This window comes from Rhipicephalus sanguineus, chromosome 1 (genome assembly GCF_013339695.2).
Source record: "Rhipicephalus sanguineus isolate Rsan-2018 chromosome 1, BIME_Rsan_1.4, whole genome shotgun sequence".
NCBI classification, from domain to species: domain Eukaryota; kingdom Metazoa; phylum Arthropoda; class Arachnida; order Ixodida; family Ixodidae; genus Rhipicephalus; species Rhipicephalus sanguineus.
Window position 1 is genome coordinate 99,058,968 of NC_051176.1, and position 21,172 is coordinate 99,080,139.

General features: G+C 47.8%; 1 protein-coding gene across 1 annotated transcript in view; it reads left to right on the forward strand.

The window, feature by feature from the left end:
• Positions 1-10,584: 10,584 nt before the first annotated feature.
• The window catches only part of LOC125756884 (uncharacterized), a 29,113-nt gene continuing 18,525 nt past the window's right edge, over positions 10,585-21,172 (forward strand). Inside the window, exons 1-2 of the mRNA XM_049411905.1 lie at positions 10,585-10,953; positions 12,244-14,204. Of these exons, the coding sequence (XP_049267862.1) occupies positions 10,585-10,953; positions 12,244-14,204 (2,330 nt within the window). The remainder of the gene's footprint in view (positions 10,954-12,243; positions 14,205-21,172) is intronic.

Here is a 21,172-nt window from a genome sequence, read left to right on the forward strand (position 1 = left end):
CTTTCTCTCGGCTGCGCGCATAACATACTGGTAATAAAGGGACGTGCAAGTAAAACGCGGGAAATATAAAAGGGTAACTAAAACGAAAGTGGCCGTTGTGTGTTAACGAAGCAGACTTCGGCCGTCAGCTTTGTTCGCATTCACGATCGCGCGTATTACAACGGCGCTCTTCGCAGCCACCGTCCTGCAGAATGTGTCCCGCGAGAGATTTGAAGCCCTTGGATGCAAGCCCCGCGCGAACGTTCTCCCCGCCCGGACATGCACGTCCACGTTACGGCACGCTGCCGGATATGGTCTCGTGCGAACGAAATATATTGCGGATGAAGAAATGGGGATGGCCTCGTCGAGTGCTGTGGAGAAGGAGGCGGCCCACCCAGCTCTAACGAGGCGCCACCAGACTTACTATATAAGAAAAAAACGAAAAAAAACAAGGTGGTGTTAATGTGTTTGCCTAACACTCTGAGCTATACAAGAGCGAAGAAAGACCATTTGGGTGCTATACAGCGGCGCCTTTGAAGCGCTGTCGACAGGCGCTTCGTAAGCTTCCTTTGCCTGCTTGCCCGATATATATGCCGTATGAGCGCACTGACGCGCAAAGGTAGCAGACGCTCCGCGTTAAACCCTGCACGGACAGAACGTCACACGCCGCGCTGCGTATCGAGCATATAATACACGCCATATATTGTGTTCTTGTTTTTGGGACATTCTTTCCTCACCGCTTCTTCACCGGCGACAACGTGTACGGATATGAATTTGGAGCATTTCACCTGTCTCGCTGCAGAAAACACTACCTCATCTCCTCCCTCTTATTGCAATTTCTCTCTTTCTCATCTTCTTGCATATCTCTTTCGAGCATTTGCGCATTTGTTCGCGCCTCTGATTTCTTCCAAAAGCAGCGAACTGCTCTGATTCCTGCAATTGCGTTGGCGACGGTCGACGCGATTTGTCGGAGCAGCTTGTCAGAAAACGGGAACTGGCAAAAGAATTCCACAAACGGACGAGAACCTTCTATTCCACGTTGTGGACGATCTTCATGGCAACTGCATAGCGCGTGGGCGTGCACACACACACTCACACACGTATACACACTGACACAGACGCGCGCGCGTGCGCGCGCACGCACACACACACACACACACACACACACACACACACACACACACACACACACACACACACACACACACACACACACACACACACACACACGCGTACGAACGCCCACAGACACACACATGTGCGCATGCCCACAGACACACACGCGCGCACACATACACGCACACGCACACACTCGCACACACACACGTACGCACGCCCACAGACACACACGCACACACACACACTCACACAAAGGCACACATACACAGTACGGGGGCGCTCGGCGGCTGTGAGCACGTAGAAGACAACGACGATCGCATGTGCGCTCGTGTCACGCGGCAGCCGCTGGCAGCGGGCAGTTGCGGCCAAGGCTTGGACCAGTAAAGATGTGTCTCTTTGGGTCTCGGCCTCATCCCTAAAGGGTGCAGGGCTGGCGGCAGCCGCAGAACCCTACATCTGGCGCCCAACGGGAAGGACCCCACCCCAACATGTTCCGCCCGATCAACGTACGCCGGATCCCACCAGCCCCTGACTTCGGCCCCCTGCACGGCGGTATCGCCTTCGAGGAGCTATGGGTGCTGAAGCGGGCGTTCATGGATATGGCCGCCTACGGGGTCTACGACTTGGGCATAATGGGAAACGAAGACGCAGCCGCCGAAGCTAAAGGAGCCTTGACCAGTGGCCCTGAAGTGCGCACTGCGTTTTCACGGCCAGACACGAACGCCCTGCTTCGGTACGTAATGCGTGACCTCACACTTGGGCACTGGACGAAACCGGAGCGACGACACCGGCGATTACACAAATGGGACCCCGAAATGAGGTTCTGTATGCCTCGTAAATTAAAACGACACAACACAAGTATGATTCACCAAATTCGTCTTGGTGTGGCCTTCACAAGACGTTATGCACATATCATCGGCTGCAGTGACACCGGTCCCAACTGTGATCACTGTCAAGTGCCAGAAACACTTGAGCACATATTTTGTACCTGCCCAGCATACGCACGCGAACGACAGAAACTGATTTCCTCGACTGAAGGAGTGCATAATAGGCCATTAACTGACGACGTTGTGTTGGGCCCATGGCCTGACGCCAACAGCACAACTGTGGTCATAAGAGCGGTTGCAGCTTTCCTACAAGCCACTGGACTGGATGCGCGGCTATAGCACTGCACCATCTAGACGGGACTGTACATACTCACCTCTCTTACTTACCATCATCATCCATCATTCTTTTTTCTCCCCTTTCCCCACCCCCGGTGTAGAGTAGCAGGCTAGAGCATAATATCGCTCAGGCCGACCTCTCTGCCTTTCTATAAATAAGCCTCTCTCTCTCTCTACGACTTGGTCCTCCTACTTCGGCCGGTGGAGACCCTCATGCGCCTCTGCCTTTCCGGGAGAATGACTCCCGACGAGCAGCGGCGTGCCATCATCACCCTCGAGCACCTCGGTGCTTATCTCGGCGTCCAGGTGCCCGCGCAGGCCATGGAGGCTGTGGCGCGCTCGTGCGGCGAGGTGGCACCTGGGGCCGACGACGAAGGCGGCGACGATGCATGCGCTGACGAGGTCGGCGTCGAGGCTCGTGCGGGTTCTTGCGGCTGGACGGCACCGCAGGACGACAAGCTACGTGGTGGCGACGCATCGTCCGACAACGACGGCAAAAAGAACGTGATAGCCGAGGCTTATGCATCGATGGTCGAGGAGGTCGCCGAGAAAGAGGCCGCAAACTCCCAGGACGTCGAAAGAGAGTGCGACGGCGGAAACCTCGAGGTCGGCGTCAAAGAAAACGCGCACGGCGCATGCACTTCTGAGGAAGCGTGTTACGACACGGCACCGAAGGCGGACAAGGAGATTGACAAGGAGATTGGCTGCAGCCGCAGAACCCTACAACACACACAGGCTGGCTCAGGGAGACATTGTTTAGTTTTCTTGCTAGTAGGACTCAAGGTCCGTTATTTCCGCCAAAATCTAGAGGAAAATTGCGCAACAATTAATAGGAACATAAGAAGCGATTCTGATGCTGATATTGTGCCGAGGACTTGCCTGACGTGAAAAACAAACATATAATAATAACTGTTGGGGTTTTACACCCCAAAACCACGATATAATTATGAGAGACGCCGTAGTGGAGGGCTCCGGAGATTTCGACTACGTGGGGTTCTTTATCGTGCGCCTAAATCCATAGTGTTACTAACAGCGCAAAAAAGGACGAAGGACCAGGAAGCAACACAGCCAAACACAAACAATCCAAACCCACGGGCCTCGAGCGTTTCGCCTCCATCGAAATGCGGCCGCCGCTGTCGGGATTCAATCCTGCCACCTTCGGGTCAGCAGTCGAGCACCATAACCGTAGACCACCGCGGCGGGTGAAAAAAAAATCCCGCGCTAATGTTGTCCACGTCCACCAGGCTGATCTCTCGCAGGTGTTCGTAACACCGGCGCCCGAGAAGCGCCGCTGGGAGGAGAAATCGAACGCTTGCTGAGGCGGTCACGCCCTCTCTTGCATCTTGCACGGCGCGAGAATCAGCTGCATGTTTCCGAAGAATTTTTAGCAATTTTAAGGTAATTATTGCCATCACTGTTAACATATTATTTTAGACCTTGTTTGTTTATTTGAACCCGGTGGTGAGCATTGGTAGTCTTGTTTTAGGCCTGTATTGACCACTTGATTTTGAACGTGGTCACGCCACATGATATCTATCAATGGACAAAAAGCCGGGCGTCAAAAGTGCATCGCCCTTCAAACAAACAAATAATTAATATTGCAGGGCATTTGTACTGAGGAACAACTATCTCACTGCGATGACTTATTTTGCGATTTCAGAACGAGTGTGGGAATTCCTTCAGCTGCTTGTATGGATGTGTTTCTGCGAGTACGCCACAAGTACATTTGTCATTACTATACTACTCTCCTTAAAAAAAAGTAATTTTTCTGAACAAGGAAACTGGTAGAGGAAAAATTTAATTACTTGCTTGCGCATTTCTTCATTCCGCCATTGCTCGTATTTATAAACGAAAAGCCCCCTTGAAGATAACTTCTTCGCAACAAGAAACAACGGCTAAAAAGTATAAAAAAAACTTCAGGATTGGTCATTCAAGTCTTTGTAGATTCCTCTTTGCAGCAAAACTAACCCCATTAAATTTAATTTCTCATTACTGGAACAGGATGGAACAAAAAAAAAAAGATCAGGCGTAGCTTGCAATAAGCCGCATAAGGCTTGGAACAGCGAAACTGGACGATTCTGTAAGCCAATCTGGTTGCTTCTAGGTTGTTTTTAGGCCTTTGCTAAGTGATGCAGGTTGTTTTTAGGTTGTGTCTAGGTCGTAGCTAGGCTTTAGCCTAGGCGATGCTAGGTTGTCTCTTCGTTAATTCTCAGCGCAGAGAGGTTCCAGTTAAACCACACACTGTCACAGACACGACACGGATGTCCAAACTCCAGAGACAGAACCTCGTGCTAAAAACCAAGCGTTCGCACCTCTCATAGGTCTACAGGCACGTCTTCGTTGGCGTAGGCCTTTCATCGCTCCGGGGTCTTCTCGTACCCGTCGTTGCCGTTACTGTTCCCTAGTAGTATGCTCTCCTTGTATGTACTCGGGGTCTTCAGCTCACCGCCGTCGCTTCGCAGACATTTGTTGGGCTAACTGCTGCCTTCTTTTTGTGTGGAAGTTGTGTGTAGTGGGACATACCTAATTTATGTGGCACATAGCCATTTATGATGATGATAGTTTTCTCATAGGCCGCACAGTGGCACACACCCGTTTCATGACGATAGTTTTCTTCTTCAGTTTTGGTGAACCAGTGGGGAGTAGTGGGACTTACCCAATTTCTGTGGAAAATACCTGTTTATGTCGATGATAGCTTTTTGGTACGAGGTGAACGAGGAACGATTTGCTAACCAGCTTCGCGGTTAAAATTCACCCTAAAATGTGAAGAATGGGTCTGACATGCAGTATGCCACTTCTTTGTGCGCACATAGCCCGAGCGGGCCTTTATTATTTATGATAAAAAAGGTATATGCACACCCATGCAGTTGAACCTCAATATAATGAAATCGCGCACGTGAAGCTAAAAACTTCGTTACGTTCCGAACTGGGCTGCACCGGCGTTTCTCTCTTTCATTTGAGGAAATGTTTGTCGCACATATCTGAAACACCCTCCTCCCTATACGTTCAGCGCACGCAAGTTCATGAAGATGTTACCAGCGATGTTATAAGTGACGCTAAAGAAATTAGCCGTGAGCGCTCTGCATACAAAGAAAAAATATCAGGAGCTTCGCGTGACGCTGCAATAACAACAATACTAATTTCTGGCGTTTTACATGCCAAAACAGGAAATGGTTATGAGGCAGGCCGTAGTGAGGGACTCCGGATTAATTTCGACCACCTGGATTTCCTTAACGTGCCCTTATATCAAAGAACTCGGGTGTTAGTGCATTTCACCCCCACCGAATATTGCGGCTAACTTGTCATACGCATTGCCGACACCGACTACTTTCTAGGTGAAGAAATCGGCAAGCCATTTTGCTTGATCGCAGCGGACCGCATGGCGACTACCCCCTTCTGCTCACTGCTGCTGCCGATCGATGGATACTGCACTGCCGTCAGTTATGCGCACGTTACACTGGGACAGCTTCTGTGATTACTGGCTCTGCTAGGGAAGTTGCTTGCTTCATTCTTCAATCCATAATTGTGCTCCACGCTCGCTGACCGTGGAAAGGCACTCCTTCACAACTGCTACACGATGTACTGCCCGCCTTCGGCAGGACCCGCAACACTGCACCTATAGCAAACACCATCAGAACAGCTTGATCGAGCGATTTCGTCGTACGTTTGTTAGCATGATCGCCATATATATATATATATATATATATATATATATATATATATATATATATATATATATATATATATATATATATGTATATATATATATATATAAACAGACCACAAACACTGGGCCGCATTTCTACCATACGTCATTTTCGCGTATACACATGGCCGTTTAGCACACAACTAATTGCTCGCCGTTTGACCTCGTTGACAGGCGCTCGCCCACTTCCTTCCACGAGAAAGTTAGAGAAAGAGATGAAAAAGAAAAGCAGGGAGGGAAACTGCTACTGGTAATCGGTTTATTACCCTGCAAAGGGGTGGGAAATTAGAGGTTGTAAAGAGGACGGAGAGAGAGCTAAATTAAAATGCACATGAAGAAAAATGCCCGCACGCAGAGACAAGAAAGGCGTTCCCCCAGTCAGAGTCAACATTTCTTTCTTCATCTCCCATGTCAATTTATATCCATCCTGTTGCGCAGAATGTGTTTTCACGATTGAGTCGCCAGCGTGCTCGCATGAACACAGAAGCCAGACAGCAAGACCGCAAGATTCTTTAGGACACACTCCGTGGCGTTGCATCCTTCCGGCCTGGCGGCGAGGTGCTGCTCTTGACGCCTGTTCACAACCCAGGTTTTTGTGACAAGTTCCAGCCGCGGTTCATCGGACCATACACATAGTTCCGGCGCAGACTTCGCCTGTCAATTACTGCGTGGTTCCAGTTGTCGCCGCAACAGACCGCAGTTGCCGCAGAATCGAGGTCGTCCACGCCTCACGCATGAAGCCCTTTACGCGGCGTTCCTCGATGGCCGCTCTTACCTGGGGGGAAGTTAGTGTTGGCGTTTATTATGCACATCTTCCTAATCCGTATACGCTCATCGTCATCGTGTGCGCTGCGCTTGCTCGCTGCTGAATTCTCTGGCCGAATAAACGTCGTCTCAACTGAGACGTCGTATAATGTACGCGACATATACCGAATACAGGCGGCCAACGTTCGCGTATAATCACTCTCTTTAGACATTTCCTTTATCGCGTTAAATGATTTCCTAACGGGACAGCAATCAATTAAGTGAATACTTTTCAAATGAGTTCTGCGTAAGGCCGCGAGGTGGAGGAAGGTTTGTGAAAAGGATAAAAAAATTACCACACACCCGTTTGCAGAATGAGACTGCATACGAAATCCATAGGAGTATCACAGAAAGCTTCCTAGACGAAAAAGTTTGTCCCCAACCAGAACGAGTTCGTAGTCAACGACAAAGCTTTCCTCCCCTAAAATCTGTAGGAATTGCCCTTGGAGCCTCATTTTGCAAACGGGCGGATGGTAATTTTTCTCCTACATATGTGAAAATTTGTCAAGCCGAGACATATGTAGTGCTAGGAGCTGTGCACATAGGCTGAAAAGAGCATCGAATGGTTTGTCGAAAGACAATCGAGGTAACTCGGTGCTTCGGACTTGTTCCGTTCAATTTTTTTTCCCCATCGTGGCTACCAACCGCAAATTCCAAAGAAGATAGGCAACCAGCATGCGCCTGACAGAAGCCATACAAGCGTGACTGTTCACTGTATAGCTCTCTTAATCCTAATTTTCACCTCCAATATATGAAGTGTTACACGTTATAAAAGCGTGATCTATATGTGAAGTGTTTTTTCGCGTTCGTGTCCGCTGCAATGTCCACTGCATTCTGGACAAAAAGGGTCTACAAGATAATGTTATTTCACTACTGAACAGGTGATTTACCTCGCGTACCTTGTTTGGTAAAGTAGCCATTGAAAAGCCGTGGCGCCTATTGCTGGAAATTCTATTTTAATGGCATAGATTCCTTCGCGCCTGCCACGGGTACACATATAGCTAACTGGAGTTTCTTGGTCGCGCAAGATGAGAGGGGTATTTTAGAACGCAATGACGTTCTAAAACACTGCTGTCTGGTTTGTTTTTCTCGTCACGGCAAATATTCGGGACAGTCTTAGAATTAGAGTCGCTTCTCACCTTCCTATCTATTGCTCTGTCGCGGATTGGAGCGTCGCCACAAACTTGTTGTGGACTTGCACGGGTCTACAATTAAGTCGTCGTCGTCACCACCCTGCAACAGGCCTCAGGCCTGGCCGACCACCCGACCTTGACCATTGGACCTCACCACCGCTCATTACTTGACTTCATGCACGAAGCAAAATGTATTCTTGAATCAATAATTATTATGCCTTAGGGCAGATTTTCGATAATAAAAAAAATATATATTGCTCTATGTTTTCTTTAAAAATATTAGGCAAATGCAAAGCAAACGAAAGGTGTGCCTGCGGTGACGAATTTAGCAAAGAGTGTCATAGTCATTGAACGTTCATGTATGCGTATAGGCTGCACGCACATATGTTTGCTACGTTGTCCGCACTGTTTCTGAAAGCACCGCTATCTAAATGATTTCTTCTTAAAGAATGTTACGGACGTCACGAAAATATTGGTGAGTGAAAGTGGCGCCTCCCGAGGTTCATCTGATAAAAACGCTGTGGACGTGCGTTCCATTAACAACAACATCGTCATTCTTTGTTAAGAATAGGGTGTCCTAGTGATACGTACTTGCAGTGCTGTTATGTACCAAGCAAACATGTGATGCGTCTGTAATTTTTTTAAGTGTTTGCTTGTACCGTGGAGTACAGCGTCGCTCTTGAATATATGACGACCATTACACCCTTGTTTCAGCTCCCTGCTTTCCATCTCTCAATTCAATTACGCCTACACTTTTATGTTCCATTTTACGCCGATTCGACCTTTGGGCTTCTTCCTCTTCTAGGCAGGCGAACTGTAAAAAAAAAAAGAAAGAAAAAAGCCATTGCGTTTAGGTTTCGACGCACATTAAACAACCCAAACATTAAACAGGCCCAAGTTATCATAGTCAGTCAGGCTTCCTCGCTACGGCGCGTCTCATAACCTCATTGTGATTTTGGCTCGTAAAACCCCGAATTTATATCTTACTTTATTCCAGTTTTCTTGCTATCATACAACTTTCGGCTCCCCACAGGCTACATATAGCATAGGTGTACTTTCAGAACAAAGCGATCCATTGCTTTATTTATCAACGATATAAATAAAGTGGTGTTCATGACCTCAGGATTACGATTGATGTTTATCCACCAATATTCTACATTTATTTCTCTTTCAGAGACCGCCTCACAGTTCGATTTCCTTTCGAGTGCATGTTGAAAAAGGAAGTGTTCCTAGTCTGTTTCTCTGGTGGAGGGGAGAGCAAGGGGCGTATTTAGGCGCTCATCGACGCCGGTAATTCCTCTGTCTGAGCGTTGCTTACGACATACCTGGTTCAGCGGTTGAACAAGATTTCGTGATTGGCATGCTGCTGAGGCAGTAATTCGCGTAATATTTTTCACTAATTTCCAGCTGTCATGTATGTGCATATTCAAATGGACTTCGTTTAATAATCAGATGCCAAGTGAATTTGCGCCAAAAGAAGACGTCGCCAGACAGTGCGAATTCGAAGCCGCCCCCGTGAGCGGGCCCCCCGTATCTTACAGCAGAACGTGAAGTTGCCCCCTGCGCGGGCCCCACGGTCCCGGCGCCGCGCAAAGTTCAATGTAAACACCGTGCGCACCGGCGCGGCAGGAGGAAAGGCTCCTCTCCCACAATTGACCCCAAGGAATCTCGGGAGAGGGATTTCGAAGACGACGACCTAGAGCTCGGGGCAGTCGAACCTTGGCTTGGGCGAAAGGAAGACGTACGCGACTCGAACTGGACAGAACCAACATCGGCTACGCTCCGGTCCCTGGTTCTAAGTCGTTCCCCCGGCTATGCTACGAGGGCTCCAGCAAGTGTCAAGTGCAACACCGGACGCCAACTGCCACCAAAGAAGTAAATTCGGACTTTATTGTCTTTTACGTGCAGAAGCGAAATTAGTTTGTGATTTGGACTCTTACTTAGCGATGTTGAATATCGAATAAGCCATTAGCGATGTAATATTGATGACAGTACCTTTTGTGTGTATTCTATTTTTTATGTATGTTCGAAAAGTAAATAGCCGAAGCGAAAAGTGTGCATGTGCATCCCTCTGGTTTCCTTCACTTAACTGACGGTGACGACAATTTGGCGAGCCTGCCAGGATACAATCTAACCAGTCCCTTTGTCTTTACGTGAATGTCGGTACGCTTGCGCTCGTACTGAAACCAGAGCGATGGACTTGGAAAAGTTGATGATGATGTCTGGGAATTTAGGGCTAAGCAAAGAAGAGATGCTTAAGCTATATGAGCAGAAATCACAGAGGCTTAGAGATGAGAGAGCAGCAGCGCGCGAAGCGGCCCGAGAGGCAGAGGAGAGAGCCGTACGAATGGCGGCGTTAGAAAAAGAAAAAGCGGCCTTGCAAATAGAAAAGGCGGTTCAGGAAAAAGAATTGCTAGAGCTGCGATTGCGTGCAGCGGAGGCAGAGGTACGAGCAGGGAGCGAAGAGAGACCCTCATCGACAGCCCGCGAAGAGGTGCCGAGAGCGACAAAAATATGTCCAAGGAAGTTGATGGCCACGTTTGACGATAAGCGCGATGATCTGGATGCGTATTTGCATCGCTTTGAAAGAATAGCCTCGGGGCAAGGATGGGCACAAAGCGAATGGGCGACAGCTCTCAGTCTTTGTTTGGTTGGCGAGGCACTGACAGTGTTTGGAAGGATGCCCGCGACGGAGTCGACGGACTATGATAAAGTGAAGGTCACCCTGCTACAGAGGTTTCGGTTAACGGCCGAGGGATTCCGAGAAAGGTTTCGAGGCAGCAAGCCCAATGATTCAGAGACAGGGAAACAGTTTGCATCCCGCTTGTCAGGTTATCTCGACCGATGGATCGAGATGTCAGGTACGGAGAAATCGTACGAAGAAATCAAAGCTCTAATGGTGAAGGAGCAGTTCTTGTCCTGCTGCCACCCGAAGCTGGCCATATTCCTAAAGGAGCGGAGGCTTAAGACAGTGGAGGAGTTGACGGACTTCTCTGACCAGTTCATGGAAGCACAGGACCTGAGAAACCTGGGAAAAGCGAAAGAAGAGGCACCGAAATCGCTAAGCACCGATACGACGAAGCAGAGATCGCAGGAAAATACGCACAGACCGGCTCCTAGATGCTTTATTTGTAACAGAACAGGACACCGTATGGTAGATTGTCGGTTTGGAGGAGCAATGGGGAAGGCCCAGCTCGTTTGCCAGAATTGCAATAGGAGGGGTCACAGTACCGAAGAATGCAGGATTAGGACCCAAGAAAAGGCTGCATGCGTCGTGAGCCCTAGGCAGGAATGGATGGCAGGCAATGACGTCACAAATGCGGATAAGACTGAATGTGACACGATCAAAGGAACCGAAATGGCGAAGCCAGTGATCGGCTGTGGACTCAGCATGCCAGTGGTAGACGGAGATATTCGCGGGGAGCGTGTCTCAGTTTTGAGGGACAGCGGAACGAATACCGTCCTTGTAAAAAGAAATCTCGTCAAGGATGAAGAGCTCACAGGTGAGCAAACGCCGGTGACGCTGGTTGACGGTACCGTGAGGTGGCTGCCCGAGGCCATCATAAGCGTGTCTACACCGTACTATTCAGGAGCAGTGGCAGCGAAGTGCGTGGAAGAGCCCTTGTACGACTTAATTCTTGGAAATATCCCTGGCGTAAGACAGGTAGATGACCCAGATCCGGAATGGAAGGCGACATACGAAACCGGACAAAATACGCAGGGATGCGGGCAACAGGAAAAAACGAAGGAACGGCCCCCTCAAGAAAACTCGAAGGAGGGAAAAAGTAAGGAGACAACAGAGGTTAAGGAGCTGGAAATAAGCAACCCCCTGGTTTCATCGGCGGTGCAAACTAGAGCGGCCACTGCGAACAGAGAAAAAACACCGAAGCTGAAGGTGCCTGCGGCGGAGGCGCTGAAAGTTACACCTGCGGAGGTAGCAAAACAGCAGAAAGAGGACGGATCACTCGCCGACTGTTTCAAAACGGTGGGGGAAGTTCAGAAGAGGAAGAGGGGTCGAACAACGTTTGAGTACCTCATTCGAGATAACTTGTTGTACAGAAAGTGCACTTTTTGCACAGGGAGAGAAATTCTGCAACTTGTTGTACCGGAGGGTTTGAGAGCCGCTGTGATGAGTCTCGGGCATGACGCAGTCATGGCTGGACACCAAGGTGCGAAAAGTACAACGACCAGGATAACAAAAGAATTTTTCTGGCCTGGCGTGCAGAGCGACGTAAAACGTTACGTCAAATCTTGCGACATATGTCAACGAACTATACCGAAAGGACGAGTGGGAAAAGCGCCCCTCGGAAGCATGCCCACCATCGAACTTCCATTCCAGAGAGTAGCGATCGATGTCATCGGACCCATCTCCCCGTCATCGAGGAAAGGCAACCGCTACGTACTAACTTTGGTGGATATGGCCACTAGATACCCGGATGCCGTGGCTCTGAAGACTATCAATACTGTGGAGATTGCAGAGGCACTGCTGGAGGTGTTCGCTCGGTATGGAGTTCCCAAGGGGATACTCAGCGACCGAGGGTCGAACTTTACATCAGACCTAATGAGGGAAATCAACCGGCTGATGTCCATTCAGCAACTGCTAACCACGCCTTACCACCCCATGTGTAACGGTTTGGTAGAAAGATTCAATGGGACTATTAAGCATATGGTGAAGAAGATGTGTCAAGAAAGGCCCGCTGATTGGGACCGGTACCTACCTGCACTGTTATTTGCCTATCGAGAGGTCCCACAATCAAGCTTAGGATTTTCACCGTTCGAGATGTTATACGGCAGAACCGTGAGAGGGCCACTAGCCATTCTTCACGAACTTTGGACCAACCAAGAGCTCGAAGCTGAACTGAAGACAACGTATGCCTATGTGCTGGAACTTCGAGAGAGATTAGAGGAGACCTGCAAGATGGTGCATGAGAATCTGGATAAAGCCCGGGAAAAGTACAAGAAGTTCTACGACCGCAAGGCGGTAGACAGACAGCTTAAGCCAGGAGAAAGAGCGCTTATCTTACTCCCAAGTGACAGAAATAAACTGACCATGCAATGGAAAGGACCGTTTCCGGTGACACGGAAGAAGAATGACGTCGACTACGAGCTACAGTTAAATGGAAACAAAAAGATTTTTCACATAAACATGCTGAAGAAATACGAAGAGAGAAGCCCCCCTAACAATCAGAAAATTGCCTGTATGGTAATCAGCGAAGAGGAAGAGGTCGCAGAAAGGCCCACGTGCAACCTTGCAAAGAGCATGGGATCGGAGAAAGTGATTATCAGTCCCGAACTCAATGCCAACAAAACATCGCAAGTTAAAGCCCTCCTAGGAAAGTATGAAGAAGTCTTTTCTGATGTACCTGGCAAGACAACAGTTCTCAGTTGCAAAATACGGCTGACGACCGAACAGCCGGTACACGTCCGGCAGTATCCACTGCCCTTATCGGCTCAAGATCCACTCGAAACAGAAGTAAAGGAGATGCTCCGCATGGGGATCATAGAGCGTACAGAGTCCGCTTACAACTCGCCATTGGTGGCGGTCAGAAAGGCTGATGGCTCATACCGGATATGTGTGGACTTTAGGCGCCTAAACGGCATTCTAATCGCAGACGCAGAACCCATCCCGAGAACAGATGTTGTTTTCGCGCGAGTTGCACACAGGAAGTTCTTCTCAAAGTTCGACCTGGCCAAGGGGTATTGGCAAATACCAATAGAGGAGGAATCCAAAGACAAAACGGCGTTCTCCTGCGCGAGCGGATTGTTCCAGTTCAGATACATGCCGTTCGGACTCAAGACAGCGGCAGCGACGTTCACTAAGCTTATGAGGCGGGTTCTTGAAGGAATCGAACACGTGGAGCACTATATAGATGACATTGTGGTGGCTACAGACACGTGGGAAGAGCACCTACAGGTCCTCGAGAAATTGTTCCAGAGACTTAGAGTGGCTAACTTCACAGTCAAGCCCACTAAATGCGAAGTCGGCTTCGAGGCAGTCTCGTTTCTCGGCCACAAGATCGGCATGGGTCACATTGCAACAAAAGACGATATCCTAGAAAGGATCCAAGCAGCAGAAATACCTAAAACAAAGAAGCAAGTGCAATCGTTTTTGGGTTTAACCGGATATTACCGGGAGTTCATCCCGCGATACGCAGAGGTAGCTAACCCGCTGGTGGAGCTAACCAAGAAAGGAGCCCCGAACACCGTTAAGTGGACAGAAAAGGAGGAGGCGGCGTTTCGACAACTAAAGAAGCGAATGGAAGAGCCGCCCGTCTTACTTGCACCGAACATGAGCAAGGAGTTTGTCCCGCGTACGGACGCCTCAGACAACGCTCTAGGAGCTGTACTTATGCAGGAAGAGAAGGGAGTGCTGCATTCAGTTTTCTATGCAAGCAAAAAACTGAACGCATGCGAGAGAAACTACTCCACCATAGAGAAAGAATGCTTGGCTCTCGTGTGGGCAATCAAAAGATTTCACATATATCTGTACGGCACGCACTTCACCGTGCAAACCGATCATCAGCCGCTACAGTATTTAGCCAAGAGCAAATTGGCGAATAGCCGCCTGATGAGATGGAGCTTGGTACTCCAGGAGTACGAATTCCACATCCAGTATTTCAAAGGCAAGGAAAACGTAGGAGCTGACTTCATGAGCAGGCTAGCCTAAACTGCTCAGCGTCTTTCTTTTTGTCATTTTTGTGTTTTGTGAGTGAATATCTATACTTATTGGAGCAATGTGTAATTTGAGTGATGTTCCATGTTTGAAGTGTTGCTGCATATGCATTGTATTAGTTGTATTGGCAGTGAGCAGTTTTTCCTCACGGTAAAACTCTTAAGAGGGGGGATATTGTCATGTATGTGCATATTCAAATGGACTTCGTTTAATAATCAGATGCCAAGTGAATTTGCGCCAAAAGAAGACGTCGCCAGACAGTGCGAATTCGAAGCCGCCCCCGTGAGCGGGCCCCCCGTATCTTACAGCAGAACGTGAAGTTGCCCCCTGCGCGGGCCCCACGGTCCCGGCGCCGCGCAAAGTTCAATGTAAACACCGTGCGCACCGGCGCGGCAGGAGGAAAGGCTCCTCTCCCACAATTGACCCCAAGGAATCTCGGGAGAGGGATTTCGAAGACGACGACCTAGAGCTCGGGGCAGTCGAACCTTGGCTTGGGCGAAAGGAAGACGTACGCGACTCGAACTGGACAGAACCAACATCGGCTACGCTCCGGTCCCTGGTTCTAAGTCGTTCCCCTGGCTATGCTACGAGGGCTCCAGCAAGTGTCAAGTGCAACACCGGACGCCAACTGCCACCAAAGAAGTAAATTCGGACTTTATTGTCTTTTACGTGCAGAAGCGAAATTAGTTTGTGATTTGGACTCTTACTTAGCGATGTTGAATATCGAATAAGCCATTAGCGATGTAATATTGATGACAGTACCTTTTGTGTGTATTCTATTTTTTATGTATGTTCGAAAAGTAAATAGCCGAAGCGAAAAGTGTACATGTGCATCCCTCTGGTTTCCTTCACTTAACTGACGGTGACGACACCAGCATACCTATACAGGACAGTGTTACCTGCAAATGCCCGGTATCAGTCAATTTCGGATCCTGTTCTCTCCCAATGTTGGCGTCTCAAAACAGTTCTTACGGACTCATAGAACCATCAGGGGAATAAGGCCATCGCGCTCATACATTAAAGCTTCCTGCTGACGTGGATACTTAGACATTAACAATTGCATTTCCTGATGCATTTTCTATCGCGCAGACACTGACTTTTGTTTTTATAATGATCTCATACGTTTACATGCGGGTGGTGGTGAACAACTTTCATATGGTCATGCACGGCTTAACGCGATGGGGCCGAGATCTCTCACAAGGGTATACGGCGAGGTTTTGCCGCCTCACTCCAAGCTTAACAGTGCGCAGGCCGTCGCTTGGCACCAGCTACGAACGAACTCTTACCCCAGTCCAGTCCAATTAAGCAGGATCTTCCCAGAGGTACACATACCAAACATATGCGAGATCTGCAGATCGCCCCGACCATGCTGAATCACTTGTTATGGGAAATTATAGGCGATAAGACAGACAGTTCATTCGAAATTTATTTTTTTCTTCACGAAGTAAAATCGCTAAAGTATTGCTCAATGCGTTCGCCACGGGTTTAATTCACATGCCTAATTATCGTTTTCAATGTTCGTTGCCGACTGAAACAGAAGCCAACCGCCACGGTGGTGGTCTAGTGGTTGTGGTGCTGGACTTCTGACCGAAGGTCGCGAGATCAAATCCCGGTTGCGGCGGCAGCCTTTCGATGGAGGCCAAATGCTCGAGGCCCGTGTACCTGAACTTAGGCGCGCGTTAAAGAACACCGGATGGTCAAAATTTCCCGAGCTCCGCACTACGGCGTTCCTCATGATCACATCGTGGTTTTGGGACGTAAAACCCTAACAGTTATCATACTATTATTGAAACAAAAATTAAGCTGTTCCCAAACAATCACGCCCCTTTTGTTTTGTTACGTAGATACGTGTGAGGAGTTATGGGGGGGGGGGGTTGCAGGATCTTTTATGCAATCTGTCTTGTTTACGGAGCTGTAGGAGGATTTTATGTACACGAACGCGGAACTCTGCAAATTTCTCAGACTGCCCTCTGTGCTTTGCTATATTTTCAATCTTTTTTTTTTTTGCTCTTTGTTATGCATGTCATGGGAGGAGGAGACGCCGGTGCCAGTAAGGCGGAATCGTCTCCTATAAATCATATCAATAAAAAAATTGAACATCGTAAACCACTGCTATGTGAGAGTATGTGTAAATGCTCTCTATAGAACGTTATCCCTGTGCCATTAAGTGCCATTACTGCATTAGCGATGATGTCCGTAGTCTATAAATTGTTGAAATGCAGTTGAATTTGGCGTATGCCGGCTTCACATTCAGAGCTTGTCAGGAATTTAATATAAAAGTACACTCAGCGTCGAAAGTTTGCGGATCACAGGGAACGAGAAAATGCTTAATATCCCTTCGGCTTGCGCGGGCAGCCTTGAATTTAGATTTCCGGCCTGTTCTAAAACGCGCCAACATCATCTGCTGAGCCACTCGAACGAACAGTCCCAAATTGCTGGGACATTCAGAGTTTTCTCAGTCGCAGTGGTCTCAAAACTTCTGATGCCGATTGTACATAGCAATATAATGCCGCCAGGGTTGGCTGTCATGATAAAATATCACCACGGGAATCAGAAAATAGCCGAGACGGCAAAGTAGAGTCAAGTTTGGACTTTCGATCACTATAGATAAGTGAAGTCATCCATGATAGCTTTCCGAAATCTACAGATCGCTTGCCAGGCAGACACAAACCGCGAAGAAACATCTCGAGCCAACCACTGCGTACACATACAAAGTATGCAATAGAAACAGACAAATAGAAGTCGCCAAAGGCCCGCTCCAGGTTTTCTCGCACTGTTGCTGAATGCTGAATAACTAGGCGTGAGAGTGGCGTCATATAACAACTGAGGTTTTGAATCGAGGTTCAGCCTGAACAGCTATATAGGGCCGCTATATGGAACACAAAGTGCACAAACAAGGAGCAGATATGTGGAATGGTAGACGGCGGCGCGGATCTAACGAACCTTGGTAGTTTCGCGTGTACACGATCGGTTCTGCTTTGTTTACAAGGCGATGACTGACTCACTTGTCGAGTTCTCGCTCTGAGAAGATGTTTGCGAAAAAAAAAACGTTCACGCCGTCAGTTGTGGTGCATAAACATGGCTAGCTGATTGAAAACTGACAAAGTCCCACAACGGACACAGAAGAAAACTTAAAAAGGTGCGATTTTCAGTGCATATACGTGTTCGCTGCGACAGTTGCGAGAGTTCGTGGCATTTATTCTCTGGCTCGTTACTCATCGTTAACCAACCTCCCATAAAGTTTCTGTGCTGTCCGTGCAAAGGGATGCCGACGTACTGGAACTTTTTGCATTGTGCAGCAATCAGTATCTGCCGGGGGCGGCTCTTACTTCCTGGCGTGAACTCTCCTTATGTTTGCTGCCCGCGGCTTCGCAACGCCCGTCTGTACCAGCATTTATTTATTTTTGCTTTCAACAAGGAACTTACGCTTCACGAAACAGCTGCTCTTGCGCACACGGTAACGAAGTCGGATCGCTTTCTGTACCACCGGCCATATAGATCCCGTTTCTTTTTGTTCGAAAGTACAGAACACGAGAAAAAGGAAGGGAACCGCACTTCCCGTTCTTATAGTCAACAAAGGAGAGGCTCATGGATTCTTGTTAGCGGCCCGCTCCAGCATCGTTGCAAGAGGAAGGCGCAGATCAGCTTCGGCGCAAGATCGCTCGAGCTTCTTTCGCAGGTTTCGGCACCTCAGTGTGAAATGAATGGCGATGATTCAGCCCCGCAGTAACAGCCTGACCAGGGAGCTTCTCTGAGGGCTGGCATGATCGAGTGGCTCGAGCTGAGTAAGGATTTAAGCAGCGGTGACTTCGCAGCGCAATGCTTCCGTACCTGCAATTACGCAACAAAATCGTTTCCTCCCGCAGCACGCCAGGACATCTCTGTACCGTACATTTCAAAGATCGGTTAATTCAAACAGGTGCGCTGTCTGGAATAGAGGCGCTCTCGGATTCCTTCTCGAGCCACGGCCATGTGCGCCAGAATTTAACACAAATCGCGACTGCATCCTTGCATATTTATGTGCTCCGCAGCGCTTGACCATACGGACGAGAAATGTCGTACTAAAAGGGCCAGCTAATGCTGCTGAAAGAAAAAAAAAGTGGTATTAATGTGAGTCTGAGATATAACGGCGGGGACGATAGCGCATATATAGTAACATATTAGGGGACTCGCTAGGTAAAGTGGTACATAATGCTGTATATTTTGAGTACCTCAATTTTCTTTCCATTACTATGGCTCGCCTACTTACACTTTTAATTACAAAGCACTTAGCTGCAAACCTTCATCACGCCTTCTTCCATTTTATGTTCACCATGCTTTTAAAGGACACCAAAGTGAAGCAATGAATAGCTTTAGATTGATAAATTGCACTGTGAAATCTCTAACGTCGTTAATTTCACTATCATAAGTTTCTTATTAGAGAAGAAAATCAAGGCCAAAGTTTCATTTTTTAAATTTCGCGCCGAAATCTTCGTCCATGACGTCACGGATTTCAAAGTATTTTTTGTATTTTGGCGACTTAGGCTCAACGAGATTTCCTGAAACTTGGACTATGTACTTCATTTTTTACCGATTAGGAACTACATATATATGGCCTAGTAGACGCGGCAAAATTCTATGAAACCATGACGATCGGTGCGGCAACTTCAAGGTGGCGTCGTCACCCGCACATTCTTTTTGCGCGTTTTCTCACTTAACAGACTCGTCCTTGCGGCAAGCGCGGTGACTTTGGTATGTGAAAGAGTAATTTACTAATAGGAGAAAGATCGTTTTTCTCTTTAGTGTCCCTTGAAGTTACGAATATTTGTGCATCCAAGTCTCTGAGGCTTTCTTCAAATCTAATTTTGCTCGGCACTTCTCTCATTTGAAAAGACGCCCAACCCAATTTTACCCGGCAATATCTCATTGGTATTGTTACCACTGGCCCCTAAATGTCAATCAATGCAATGACCTTTGGTCAATTCCAACCCCGGTAAGATCCCTGATGTTAGGCAAGTACCTGCATTTGCGAAAGGTAGCTCCAGTAGCATTACCGTTATTCAAAAGCGCCGGTACCGTTGTATCTCCCTTTGTCCTTGTGTTGCTGCGCTGTTTTCAAGATGAATCCTCGCACCACGTCTTATATACAACGGCCTCTAAGTTCTAAGGTTATCTTGGTTGATATTTAGTAGATTTCCCTTTGCTTGATGTATGCATATCCATATAGCTTGGCTACTTGTGTGACTTGCTGTTGAACTTATGGAGCTTCGTTACTTGTCTTTACGTTAAACATCGTACTGTATTATTTATCTGAGCAAAACCAAGGTCTATATATACTCATGGCTTTGTTGCAGCACGTATAATTTTTATTTAATTGTGAAGTTGTGGGTGTCAGAACCATCACACGATTTACGACTCATGCCACAATGTAGTCCACGCATTCATGTTAGCCACCTAGGGTTCCGTAGTGGGCACCAGGGGCTCCGGAAGTGTGCATGATGTGTGGGGGAGACGTCCGTGGGTTGGTTGTATATATATATATATATATATATATATATATATATATATATATATATATATATATATATATATATATATGAGGAAGGAAGTGTCCTTGGATCCAGTCGAATCAATGCTTTGCGAAGTAGAGGACGTGCAACACGAAAACTTTTTATTAATCCGACGTTTCAGCCGGGGACCGGCCTTCATCAGGGAACACAGAAAACAGAAATGCGCTCTTTTTAAGTAGACACGTGGTATAAGGGGCCCCTAACATGTGATCTAGCTATCACTATCACACAGTAATCACTGCAGTAAGGCGAGTTATGCACTGTGAAAGCAACAGGTCATTGCAAAGGCGTGTAAACGTATCTGAAGAATAGGTGCTTCCATGAAACAGATTGCGTGACTAATAATTTGAAAGCCGTAACAAGATCTACAAACAGAAATACAATTCTGCAAACGCATATAGGAAAAAAAGAGAAAGAGAGAAAAAGCGCTTGAACATGACAAGATGCGTCACTAAACAATTGAAGGGGTGCGAACATTGACAACAAAAAGCAAAGAAAAGGGATGCTACGAAAGCGTGCAGAAAAAATCTGCGTGTACAGTGATTATTATTAGATTGTGATGATACTAGAACTTAGTTCCGCGCCGTAAGAAACGTCAGCTTGCCTGGATTTTCATCTATGCCAGATGAGACAGCGTTGAACTTGTGGATGAGGAATGACTCGCGAATTTCTCTATCATGGTGCGAAGGGAAACCGGATTCCAGTATAGTTGCTGCGAGTTTATCGAAAGAGTGGCCAGGAATATTAACGTGCTTGGACAGAGGTAGATTAGGTAGGCTTATAGCATGTGCTTTATGGTTATTGAAACGCAGTCTAAAAGCGGTTTCAGTTTGCCCGATATACTGAGGTTTGCACACAGAGCATTCAAGCATGTACACAACGTTGCTTGTGCCACAGTCAAAATCCCCTTTTATCTTCAGATGAAAGTTTGAAGCTGTGCTCTTAACATAACTTGTGTTACTCATGTGGCTGCATACCTTGCAACGGGGCTTGTGGCAAGGATGACAACCAGGATAAGTTGCGGGGGTAATTTTTGACGACGTTAG